At 33.0% G+C, this 13,155-nt stretch overlaps 1 protein-coding gene across 1 annotated transcript; it reads left to right on the forward strand.

Annotated features, from left to right (window-relative positions):
* Nucleotides 1-625: 625 nt before the first annotated feature.
* LOC143057434 (fibrinogen-like protein 1) lies at nt 626-10,980 on the forward strand. Its single transcript, XM_076230739.1, has 4 exons — nt 626-796; nt 5,652-5,748; nt 6,182-6,346; nt 10,338-10,980. The coding sequence occupies exons 1-4, from the start codon at nt 626-628 to the stop codon at nt 10,589-10,591; spliced, it is 687 nt and encodes a 228-aa protein (XP_076086854.1). The 3' UTR covers nt 10,592-10,980.
* Nucleotides 10,981-13,155: the final 2,175 nt, after the last annotated feature.

Genomic DNA, 13,155 nt, shown 5'->3' on the forward strand with positions numbered 1-13,155 from the left:
TTACAGAAAACATAAGAATGTCGACCACAAACCGTAGTTACATTAATATTATGTTGATCAACAGCTTACGAATTCAATAGATTTTGCATTAAAAAGATAACAAATAGCAGCACGTACACCTATATTAACATGTAGTGTTAGGTATACAATTGATGTGATATATAATATGCTAAAACAAATTATTTGTTTAAATTACTAAAAGTTCCTTCATTGTTATCATTTATTCAAATTAATATAGACATATGTATCTAAAAGATATTGCAAAAACTGATTTTTTCAGCAAAAAGATATTAAGAAAGAGACATGTCCAATTCATTTTAGAATGTGATAAACGCATTTCTGTATTTATTCCTACCTCGCTTTTATTAGTTTAATCGGGGTCATCTATGTGCCTAGCTAAACGATATATATAAATTGTTTTGTATACAATTATCGAAGACCATTAAACGTACGTAAGGGAAAGACATAGTCGCAATGACCTTTTCTTTGGCTATTTGCCTTTGTATTTATTACGCTGGGTCTTGTGCTAGTTCAATTGGATCCACTTTGGATTCCTCACTACAATGTTCCAAAATATCATTTTGAAGAAAAAGTATTGGAAAAACTTATTCGTCTAGAACTTAAAATGGAAATGTATGAAGCAAAAATAAAATCTTGGGAGGATTCGATTCCAACAAACCTTGATAAAATTGATGATGCAAAGAAGCAGACTGAAACATTTTTAGAATCCATGTGGGATATACTACATCACGAGCAAACACATTTAAATGGTTCATTCCACGAAACTGTCGAACAAGTATATCTTTTATCGGGAAAGTAAAGTCAAAAGTGCTTTAGATTTATTATCATATAAAATTGAAGAATACAGCGAGTCACAGAATAGAAGAGAAAATGCCCTTGAACTACTACGGTCTTCTTTCCGTCAAGAGCAAAAACAGTTTAAACAGGAACAGATACGACTAAATGATTCCGTCCAGAAAACTGTTCAGAATATATACCTTCAGTCGGAGATTAAAGTCAAAAGTGTTACAGATTCCTTATCAATTCAAAAAGAAGAATTTGGGAATAAAAGTGAAAATGCCCTTGACCTGCGACAGTCTCTTTTCCTGAAAGAGCAGGACCGGTTAAAACAGATGAACAGACTAAATGATTCATTCAAGGAAATTGTTGATAATATATATCGTCAGTCGGAGGTAAAAGTCAAAAGTGTTTTAGATTCATTATCAACTAAAATTGGGAAATACGAGAAAAGAAGTGAAAATGCCTTGGATGTATCACATTCAACTCTGCTCCAAGAGCAGCAACGATTGAACGATACCTTACAGGCAACTGTTGAAAATATTCAAACTGAGACTGAAAGTAAAGTCAAAAGTATCTTAGAATCAATATCATTTAAAATGAACGAATTCAGCGAATCCCACAGCAAAAGAGAAGACGCCCTGGAACTGTTACAATCTAATTTCCGTCAACAGCAAGAACGATCCAACCATTCGTTTCATCTCATGACAAATGATATAAAAGAGGAGTTAAATAAGACGATTAAAAGCTTTATTTCGGAACTATCTATGTCTTTTTATGCGTTTTAATGCATGCGCACTTGACTTTTTTGTATTTACTTAAAGACATTTTGTGAATACCTGTCGATTTCACGAACGGAGAACAATTACTTCCCAAGGGTATAATCAACTCAGTGGTCAGTTCGTCGTTGACACATTCCCCATTTCCTTTCTCAATTTTATTATAAATTTTATTTTTCAATTTATGTTTATATATTCAAAAAACAATAAAGAAATTAAGGTTTCATCTTTCTGAGGCAAAATTGATCTTAGATAGCGTTGGCCAGTTGTTTTATATTCTTTTTTGTCATAAGGCTCTTCAACTGTTATGGCTTCGAACGTTTCTGAAGATAACCACTCCAGAAAAAAATGCTCCGGACGCATTAAAATTAAAATGTTTTGTGTTCACATACATGTAAGTTGTGTTGATTCTTTCTAAATAGATTTAGGTATAAAAAAATACGCTACGTTGTTTTCGCCAATAAACAATATTTAAACGTTGAAGGTATTTTTTTTTCTCATATTTACGTCACATAATTAATTTGATTGGATAAGCAATTCAACAACACACAACGACATCAAAATGTGTCAGAGTTTCGTGCACTTGAATTGAAAATGAATTACGTTTTATAAATAAAGGCAACAGTAGTATACCTCTGTTCAAAATTCATAAATCCATGGACAAAACCAAAATCGAGGTAACAAACTAAAACTGAGGGAAACGCATCAAATATAAGAGGAGAACAACGACACAACATTAAAATGTAACACACAACAGAAACAGACTAAGCATTAGACAAAATCCTATGAGAATAACAAATATAATATCAAAACCAAATACATGGATTTTGGATAGATAAGTACCGTGACACGTCTTATAGTAACGTGAATTCACATTCAAAAATAAGTGAAAACAAACGACACAACGGAAACACAACGTTAAAATGTAACACACACAGAAACGAACTATAATATAACAATGGCCATATTCCTGACTTGATACAGGACATTTTTAAAGGATAAAATGGTGGGTTGAACCTGGTTTTGTGGCATGTCAAACTTCCCTCTTTTATGGCCATGTGAAATATAACATTAAAATGACAACACAACATTACAGGACTACAATCTAAATAAATAGGAGAACATAATTGACAAAAAAACAAACGAATAATAGCTAACAAAAGGCAACAAGTTAAAAATTTTAATACGCCAGAAGTGCATTTTGTCCACACACGACTTACTAGTGACGCCAAGATACAAAAGTTTGAAAGCCGAAACAAGTACAAAGTTGAACAGTATTGAGGACCAACAGTTGTGCCAAAAACGGCCAGGGTTTTCTGTTAGGTACCAGAACATCCCTATTATTTAGAATAATTTATACTTTTGCAAACAGTAAATTTTATAAAATGACTATACAAAAGATATATGATATATGATAAAACTGAAGTATTAACTAATTACAGGAAACAACCGAAATACACTACATAACCCGACGGAAGCAGCACATCCGAATAAGTTTAAACCTCAACGCCAAGTGACGTCATATTTGAAATTGTAAAAAAGTCATACACTATGACAATTATTGACCTTCAGCCTTAGGCATTGCGATTAGGGAGTACAAGTAAAATAAATAAAACACATCTTTCGAAGAATTACATGGGAGAAATAATGAATATAATTCACGTAGATATGGCCTCACGGTCATAAAACTTTCGAGCATGATTTTTGTACTCAGACTCGAAAATCAACCAATCAAATTGCTGGATTTCGTGTTTCGAGCAAGATTTTTGTGCTCCGAGCACTGAGCAAAGTGTTATGCCTTCAAGGCATGGTCTCTATGTACGTTCGGAAAATGAAAATATTTCCTATTAATCTGTTAATGTCCACATTTGTTGTGTGTATTTTTCATGTTTAAGGATGTACTAATGTGAGGTTAAAGAATATTTGTCAAATGTTCGGACTCCTTTGTTTTTCCTGGTAAACAGGGTCAAATAGTTTGCCCCATAACCCCCATTTTTGTTTCTTTCGTATATAAGATTTTTATAGCTTGTAACAGTCAATTATTGCCAAAATTTAAGCAGATTCTAGATGTCTTTTCTTTCGATTTGAAAACCAAATAATACCAAGGTAAATATAAGATAACAGTCCGAGTCAACCTTTTCCCGCAATCTAAAAATAATATTAAATATCTGGAAAATGAGCTTCAAAGCCTATCAATATGTTTTGCTTATTTTGTTCCTTAACTAATAATCTTCTGACTGATGGGAACGATTTTCAATAATTGTTATAATGTCACCTTAGTACATCCCTGAAATGTAAATTGAATCAAGTAGAGTATCCCTCCGTTGTATTCAATATATAATTTGAGCGAATGATACATAACCAGTGAATAGATTATTAGTTACATAGTGTGCTAGTGACCTAATACGGATATATGGGGTCTGTAAATTCCATATGGGGTGAGAGCGACGCTCGAATCCCCATTAGGAACTTACTGACCCCATATATACCGTATTACGTCACTGTCACACTATGTAACGAATGTATCTTACCGACTATCTTAACGTGTAAAATTTAGAATAGTGACCTATCAAAATGAGCAAGTCTTCAATACAGTTAGCATTAACATGATTAAGAAACTATTTCCTTTGATCCTACAAAAAACAGATGCCAACAATGACAACTTGTTAGATTTAAATATGTGTTTTACGAATTTATTTCACTTTAACATCACTTTCTTCGTCCGTTGAAACTTTTAAGATTTTTTTCTCAGTACTGTTTTGTTTTTCTAACATCACTACTAACCGTGTATGAAATAAGCCCCGTCTCCTTATTACCTTATATGTAATACAAAGGGACGTAACTCCACTACTAACCGTGTATGGAATAAGCCCCGCCTCCCAACTAACCTAATATTAAATATACATGGTTTCCACGAGGACGCTTTTAACCAATCATATGCTAGAAATGTATAGGAGGTAAGATAATAATGAAGATCGTCGAAAAGTGATAAGTTTAATAAATAAGAGGAGCTGGTTTATAATTGTATGTAATAACTAGAGTTCTTCGTCAATTGCTGATATGTAGTTTTAGATATCTCTTAGCTGCACATTAGCAACCTTGAATAAAAATATATGATAAACTATACAGTATCATATGAATGGGAATCTGACTGCATATACAATATAACACGACTTTTTTTATATTTTCCAACAGTCAAAGAGGGCCAAAATATTACGGATGCAAAATCTGGTATATATACAATTTCACCGCTAAATCTAATCCCATTTAAGCTGCGATGTGAAGATTGGAATTGGACGGTAAGAATAATTTTATTTTTTGGAAAAAATGTTGCTTATATTTTTTACATTTTTAATAACAATAATTATATATATGTTCTGTGCAACAAGAAGTAAACACTGGCTTGGCGACAACGATATACAATATAACGTTCGGAAAAGTACTTATACATTTTTTATTTGAATTCCCTCGAAAGTTAAAAAAAAAACCAGTGCAATACCATAATCTCATTTTACCATTTTCCATAATATTGCCTACGTTGCACTTTTGTAAATATAGACAATGATAGACAATGATATTTCCCATATGTACACATTTTACGACTAAAACTATGTCACTATTACAGAAAAGATTCGTAACAATAATATCCAGGAAAAGAAAAGTTCATGTGCACCTTTTCTATTGCACAAGTAATTTAGGATAGGGTTTTACGACATACTTTCAACACTTATATTTCTCCAAATTATAGGAGTTTCAACTCGTACTAACATTCTGCGTTACCCCTCTCTTTACTCTGGGTCTTCCCGTCCCTATGAGCTTTAACATGGAGATCATATCTTGAAACCAGTAGGTAAACTAAACAAAATATCAAAATATCATCTATCTACACAAAAAAGACGTGGTTTGTGAATCATTTGTATTTACAAAGTGCAACGTATATGCTATAGTTGAGAACAACTAAATGTACTGATTATCCATTTTTATACCAATTATATACGGTATTTACTTTTAATTTTGTCTTTTCAAAAAGACATACTACAAACGTAATAATCTATATACAATACGTACTTTTAGGTTATACAAAAACGCTTTAACGGCACAACAGAATTCTACAGAAATTGGGAAGATTACGAAAACGGATTTGGTGATTTAAACGGAGAGTTTTGGTTAGGTAATCTTATTTTTATTTCTTTTTTATTAGAATTGTGTGATTAAAAAAAAACCAATACAGTGATGTATTTCTGACAGATTGGTGCGTCTGTAACTAGTAGAAAATATTACATTCCAGAAAGACAAAACATTACATTACAAATATGAAATATAAAATTTGTTCGATGGGAAGAAATTGTTGTTTTGATTTATTTATGCCAATACGTTCAACGTGTCCATAGTGAGCCACTCTTGTAAAATAATTCATTTGATTAAACCAACTCTTTTCAAGAACCGCAATACATGTAATTCCGATAGAACGTATTACTTTTCGGAATATGCAACACTAGACAAGATATTTGCTTAAATGACGTCAAAATGCGGACACGTATTCATTAGGTGTATGGTAAACAAAATGTAGCTTTAATCTGCATAATGATTGTTTTACTAAACAGGTAACAAGATCATTGCATTACTGACCTCAATTGGAACACACGAGTTAAGAATAAATCTAGAAGACTGGGACGAAAATAAAAGATATGCTAATTTCAAGAATTTCAAAATTGACGGTGCATCGGACAAGTACAGACTTCACATAAGTGGCTATTCAGGCGATGCAGGTTAATCATTTATGTATATATATTTTTCTTTAATTCTTACTCGATTTATCTATTACATAACCTTTTTATTTTTTTTTTATTTAATAAACGTGTGGTCCGATTGTTCTCAGTTTACTATTGGTAAAAATTTTCTACTTTTCTTGCTTTCCTCTGAAATTCCCTTTGTGACTTCATGAAAAAAGGCGACCATTCCTGTGACGTCACATAAAAAGAAAACATGTTTTGCAGATCATTACAAAAGAAGGAAAATGTATGTCGCCCATCACCAAATGTCGCGCAATACGATATTTATTCACGGTACTGATACAAAATGAATATAGATACGATGAATTAATTTTGTATTTCGACAAATTAAAAAAGCTACCTTTTGATTTTGACTTTGTGAAACTTATATACATAGTTTTCCTTATTGTATATTATCGCAATTTCGAGACGATAATTTATTTATTAAGTTCCTCCATAGCTGTTTTCATTATGATACATTACAAGTATCTACATAATTAGAATAACATCGTCCAATTTGTTAGCCGACATGACGCAAAATAGACAAACCAATGAATTCAAATATATATATATAACAAAAAGGGACGAAAGATACCAAACATCATCAAACTTATAGATCGAAAACAAACTGACAACGCCACGGCTAGAAATAATATCTCTGAAAGTAAATCAAAACATTAATGGTTGCATAATATCATGCATCAATGGTAAATATAAATATATGGTGAGCAACAGAGGCTCCTTGGAGTCTCTAGTTTATATAGATAAGACCGTTGGTTTTCCCGCTTGAATGGTTTTAACACTTAGTCTAGTTATGTTGGGGCCCTTTAAAGATGGCTGTCCGTGTTGAAGACCGTAATTTGACCTATAATGGTTTACTTTTATACATTGTAACTTGGATGGATAATTGTCTCATTGGCACTCATTTAACAATTTGAAAACTACGTTCAAACCTATGATTGTGTTGGATAAAAACCGCAATTTTTATACGTGTGCATGTAAAACAAATTTCGTCGTAGAAGGGTCTAAATACAGCACAAACAACATTTTCTAAAAGACCAAAAAAGTGAAAAAGTATATTTAAACAAAACGCATTTGACTAACAGGTCGAACAACTGATGTTCTTTAACCCTGCTGACTGCCATTGGCGATTGCCAAATAAAATTGATCACGAGATGTAACAAAATGGATCTTAATATACATTTAAAACTAAACTGAAAACAATAAACGTGTGGCCAAAATGTTATGCCACAAACACAAGGTGTCAATATTTTTTTTTGTACACCAAATCTAGATTTCGACAATATGTGTCTTCAGTGATGTTAGACATAATTTTTAACCGGATTTTTGTGACAAAAATGTCGGTTATTGATTTGGGGATGTACGGCGGGCGGCCGGGCGGTCGGGCGGGCGGCAACCAAATGTTGTCCGTGCATTAACTCATGAACCTTTCAACCAAAGCTTTCCAAATTTTATTATGTTGTTACTGATGACAAAATGGAGGTCAAGTTCAATAATGACGATTTTGACTTTTACCGTTCAGGAGTATGTTTCTTGAAAGAGTGAAAAATGGCTTTTCCAGTCGTGTCCGTGCATTTACGCATGAACTGTTCAACCAAAGCTTCCCAAATTTTAATATGTTGTTACTGATGACAAAATGGAGGTCAAGTTCAATAATGACGATTTTGACTTTTACCGTTCAGGAGTTATGTTTCTTGAAAGAGTGAAAAATGGCTTTTCCAGTCGTGTCCGTGCATTTACTCATGAACTGTTCAACCAAAGCTTTTCAAATTTTAATATGTTGTTACCGATGACAAAATTGAGGTCAAGTTCAATAATGTCGATTTTGACTTTTACCGTTCAGGAGTTATGGTTCTTGAAAGATCGAAAAATGGCGTTTCCATTCATGTTGTTGCATTTACTCATGAACCATTCAACCTAAGCTTTTCAAATTTTAATATGTTGATACTGATGACAAAATGGAGGTCAAATTTGATATTGACGATTTTCACTTTCACCGTTCATCAGTTATGGTTCTTGTGATATTGGCAGGACACAAATAAATGTTAATAAATCCGGTTTGCTTTCGTTGTGACAGCCTCTTGTTAATATATGTATTAAAAAGAATGCACCATTTACTTAAAACCACATTTCGAACAAACAGCATGATTATAGTTTATCCGAAATTGTAAAAAGAAAGTAATTGGTTAATTGTATTTACAGGTGATGATATGACAGAATACAACGGTTATTTCTTTTCAACATATCATAGAACATTTTCCACCTGTAAAAAAATTTCAGTCTGCGCAGTGCTCAGTAAAACTGAAAGGCGTCGCGCGAGTATGTAGTTTTTATGCTCCTACGCATAGCAATGTTGTTAATAAAAGGCGAAACAAACAATTTTAGATATCCTTTAAAGGACACAAAATAGAACTTTGGTTCTAAAAACAAATAATTGGCATTAGTAAATATTTCATAATTGTAAAATAACATGAATAATAGCACGTTTTAGGGGAAAATGTGAGAATAAAGTCTGTTAATGGGTTGGACAATTAAAATTGTGTCGGTTAAGAGTTATTTAGCCACGACAATAGTTTTGCTACCTTTATATTTTCCCATTGAAAAAGTTAAGAATGAGATGTTCTTGAGTAAAAACAAATGACAATACGGTGCAACAGTATCCTTCTAGTAAGAACATTTTTATTTTGATTTTCTTTGCGTTTATTGAAGGGTGTGTAACTTCAATATAGCGTGAATATGACCACTGGAATATGCATGAATTTATGTGTCTGTTCAAAGTAGCACGTTCTAAAATCCGACTGAAAGTGTCTATGTACATGCTATTTGTCACTGGACGTTAAACCCTAATTCTTCAGCATCATCCAATTGATTCTTTTCTTCTATTATCTCATCATAAGTTTTTTTTTACAAATCATTCTAAAGAAGTAAATGGAAAGGAGCGAATACAGCTATATTTGGTTATCTTAAATTTTAATTCATTTTATTCCGTATAGTTCCTTTCTACATAAGTACAGAGGAACTGCAGTTGTCCCCATGTAAACATCTAGCATTTATCACCAATTTGAGAACATCGCAATCCGTTACTGTTTCAACACCCAGGGATGTTTCATGTCTGTATTCTTAAACAATAATATTTTTTTCTCTCTTTTTTTTAGCAACGCATCACTCTCTGCTGTCCATATATATTATTCTATATTATGCGTCTCCATCCAGATTCTAGTGTATACCATGAGTGTCTAGATTGGGGGTGTTGTTTATTTCTGTATTCTTTAAATTTGTATGTCACTTTTCCCTAGATTTTATTTATTTTACTCATTATTCTTTCTCTTTTCTTTATATTTTAGCATCTCAATATATTTTACTAACTGTTGTTTTGTTACATTACGATGTTTATCTCTGATTTATATACTGGTTACCAATGGCGATGACAAATTGGTGTCATTCATGACAATTAAACAGAATCCACATGATAAATGCGACTATTCTTGGATGAAATTTATATTACTTTAATATTACACTTTTTGAAACCATTTTTATCAATTTTCTATTTCATTGTCTAAATTGTTCATTGTTCATGTGTCGTTTCCGTTTATTTATGTTTCATTGTTCATGTGTTGTTTCCGTATATTTTAGCCACTCGTCTTTAGCCTACCTATTTGATCCGATAACACCCCATATAGCATTAAATTATACTTGTATTGTCATTCATAACTCTTAACAGACCAATTAACAGACCGGGTTTTATACACCCGACCCATTAACAGACCAGGTTCGATTCGAATTTAATTCGAAATAAATAGGCGTGTGAACGAGAAATTAAGTTATTTTTCATTTTCCTTGTATTGGAATATCACAGAGACAATCATATTTTACCCGGAACTAGATGTCTTGCCATGCTTACAAACAACATGAATTTGGTTTCTTCGAAATTATAAGACAAGAGTATAATATTTGTTTAAATTTTCAGGTGATGGTATGACAGAATACAACGGTTATTACTTTTCAACATATGATAGAGATCATGACACATACTCCAGTGTAAATTGCGCTGCTGACGGAAGTATAAAGGGTGCTTGGTGGTTATATAATTGCTGGAGTGGACAGGGAGCTAGTTTGAATGGAAAATACACTTCTGGACCAAGTTACAATGCAGGAATAATATACAAAGCATGGAAATATCAATCGTTGAAGAAATCTACAATGATGATTCGGAGAGTATAAAAGATGGCGATAAACCAAATATGTCTTGCTTACATCATATGCAATTGATTCGCTGAAGAATTATTTTCTCCTTACAAGATCACCTTCCAAACTTTCACAGTGCAAATATGACTTGATTTTCGTGTTGCGTTGCATTAAAGACTCCTTGGCCTAGGTCTGGTTCCCCTTCTTTGTCGGGTTGTTGTTTCTTTGAGAAATTCTCCGCTTCCCTTTACTTTTCAGTGGATATCTGATGAGCAGTATAACAACAGATCTATTACAGGACTAACCAACTGACGTGATATAGTCCAGAGCCCATGTCTTACTACAAAAAAGATGTAACATTAGATAAAAGCATAACATGAAACGTTATTTTAGAAACTAAAAATCTAAGACTGCAATAAACACCACTTTACCTAAAATATTTCTAATGAATAGATAACTCATAAGATATTTATAAAAAAGAACCGATATTTTTTAAATAAGTATTTTTCACATTTTAGGTCATGATCACCTTGTCTTATGGGTCAAGTGAGCTTTTCTAATCACTTGATGTCAGTCGTCCGTCGTCGTCCGTTAACGTTTACAAAAACAACAGAGACAAAGTTAACGAAACTTGGTCACACTCATCATTATGGTTCCCATTTTGAAAAGTCTGATGACTTTGGCTGCCAACCATCATGACCAACATGGTTAGACATATTCAAAAGACGGACAAAATAACCAAAGGGACAGTCAAAATCGAAAATAAACTGACAAGGCTAAAAAAGAAAAAAAGACAAACAGACAAACAATAGTACACACAACATAGAAAACTAAAGAATAAGGAACACGTACCCCATTAAAAAACTAGGGGTGATCTCAGATAGGTCACATTCATGAAAGGGAAGGGGATTGTAGTTGCGACGCAAGGAACATGTCCGATATCATTTGCTAAACGGTAATTCCATAACGGTCAACCAACTCGTGATGGCGTCCGAAAAATTTAAAAAGGGATGATTTCAGCTACAACATATATAGGGGTTTTTGGATAATATCTCAGAAAAAAAGCATTCAGAGCAAATATGAAATAGGTAAAATTTCATAAGGTTAAAATCTATCTACTTTATAATTTTCAGACAAATTAGATAATCCGTTGTTAGGTTGCTTCTCCTGAATAGCTAATATTAAGGCAATTTTGCATTTTTTGGATATTATCTTAAATATAAAAATAGATATAGATAAACTGTAAACAGCAATTATAAAACGGAGTATTCAAATTAATTATATATAGAATAATAACAAGGATTGTGTCAAAGAGACTGCCATCTGAATTAAGAGCAGAAAATTCCAAGTTAACCAATGGGTCTTCAACACAGCAAACAACCACACACCCCGCGAACACCTTCAGCTGGCTATTTTAACATAATGTTTACAAGTCCAGCAAAATGGACGTCACACTAAAAACATGAATAAACCAAGACTGACAAAGGCCTTCGATTCGGGACTTATGACAGGCAGTAGAAATGCGGCCGGAAAGGGGGAAAGGGAGGGGATGAACATATTTTGTTTAGATCTCATCCCTCCACTTTCAGCTCTAGTCAATGTGGATTAAACACAAATACATTAATACGCGTAGTGAAACTCAGTTTAAATGAAGATCGAGTCCATCATTTCAAGATAGTTTTGGTGTCTTAAATATTGAAAAATGATAGAATTTTCTTAAAATTTGTACAATATATACTTACCAGGTCCTTCAACAGCTTGTCGACTGGGATGATAGACGGACAATTTTAAAAATAGAAAATAAAGACGGCCTGATCAATTTTTTTTTCATTCTAGTGTCACTAGAAAATACGCGCATCTTGCATAAATATTTGAGTTCTGGTACTATGATGAATTTTTTTTAATATAACGTGTAACCATGCAACAGGCGTGCGGATCACGCACTGCCTTACTCGACACTCCTTCTTTGGTATGGTTTCATAATTCTGATCCAAAGACGAAACAGTTCTGACCATATGTCATATCCCCAATCATCCCTTGTATTGGGTTTTCTGTTTAAAAGACAAACTTACTGGTGCCTTATGTCCTCTTGAATGGTAAAACAGCAACATACATAAGCTAAATATATAAAAGAAGATGTGGTATGATTGTCAATGCGATAACTCTCTACAAGAAACCAAATGACTCAGATATTCTAAAATAACTGTGTCACCGTACGGCCTTTAACAATGAGTAAAGCCCATACCGCATTGTCCCCTATAAAAGGCGTCATGTAAAACAACTTAAACGAGAAAAACTAAATGCTTAATTTATGTAATATTGACTATATATCTATTCTTTAACAAGTTATTGGCATAATACGGGCTATGTTATGTTGCATCGTTGTAAATATAACGGAATGTGATGACACTGTTGTACAAGTGAGAGGTTAAGCGCTAACAAACCAGGTTCAATCCAACATTTTCTACACTTGAAAAAGCCTGTACCAAATATGACAGTTGTTGTCCATTCATTATTGATGTGCTTTATCATTTGATTTTGCCACGTGATTAGGGACTTTCCGATTGAATTTTCCTCGGAGTTCAGTATTTTTGTGATTT

This window comes from Mytilus galloprovincialis, chromosome 13 (genome assembly GCF_965363235.1).
Source record: "Mytilus galloprovincialis chromosome 13, xbMytGall1.hap1.1, whole genome shotgun sequence".
Classification (NCBI taxonomy): domain Eukaryota; kingdom Metazoa; phylum Mollusca; class Bivalvia; order Mytilida; family Mytilidae; genus Mytilus; species Mytilus galloprovincialis.

What these genes read in the sequence shown, in the direction of transcription:
- LOC143057434 (XM_076230739.1), top strand. Translation starts at nt 626, where the DNA reads ATGGAAATGTATGAAGCAAAAATAAAATCTTGGGAGGATTCGATTCCA. An exon ending in AAACGGAGAGTTTTGGTTAG is followed by an intron (nt 5,749 to 6,181) that starts GTAATCTTATTT and finishes TTTACTAAACAG; the next exon opens with GTAACAAGATCATTGCATTA. An exon ending in TGGCTATTCAGGCGATGCAG is followed by an intron (nt 6,347 to 10,337) that starts GTTAATCATTTA and finishes TTAAATTTTCAG; the next exon opens with GTGATGGTATGACAGAATAC.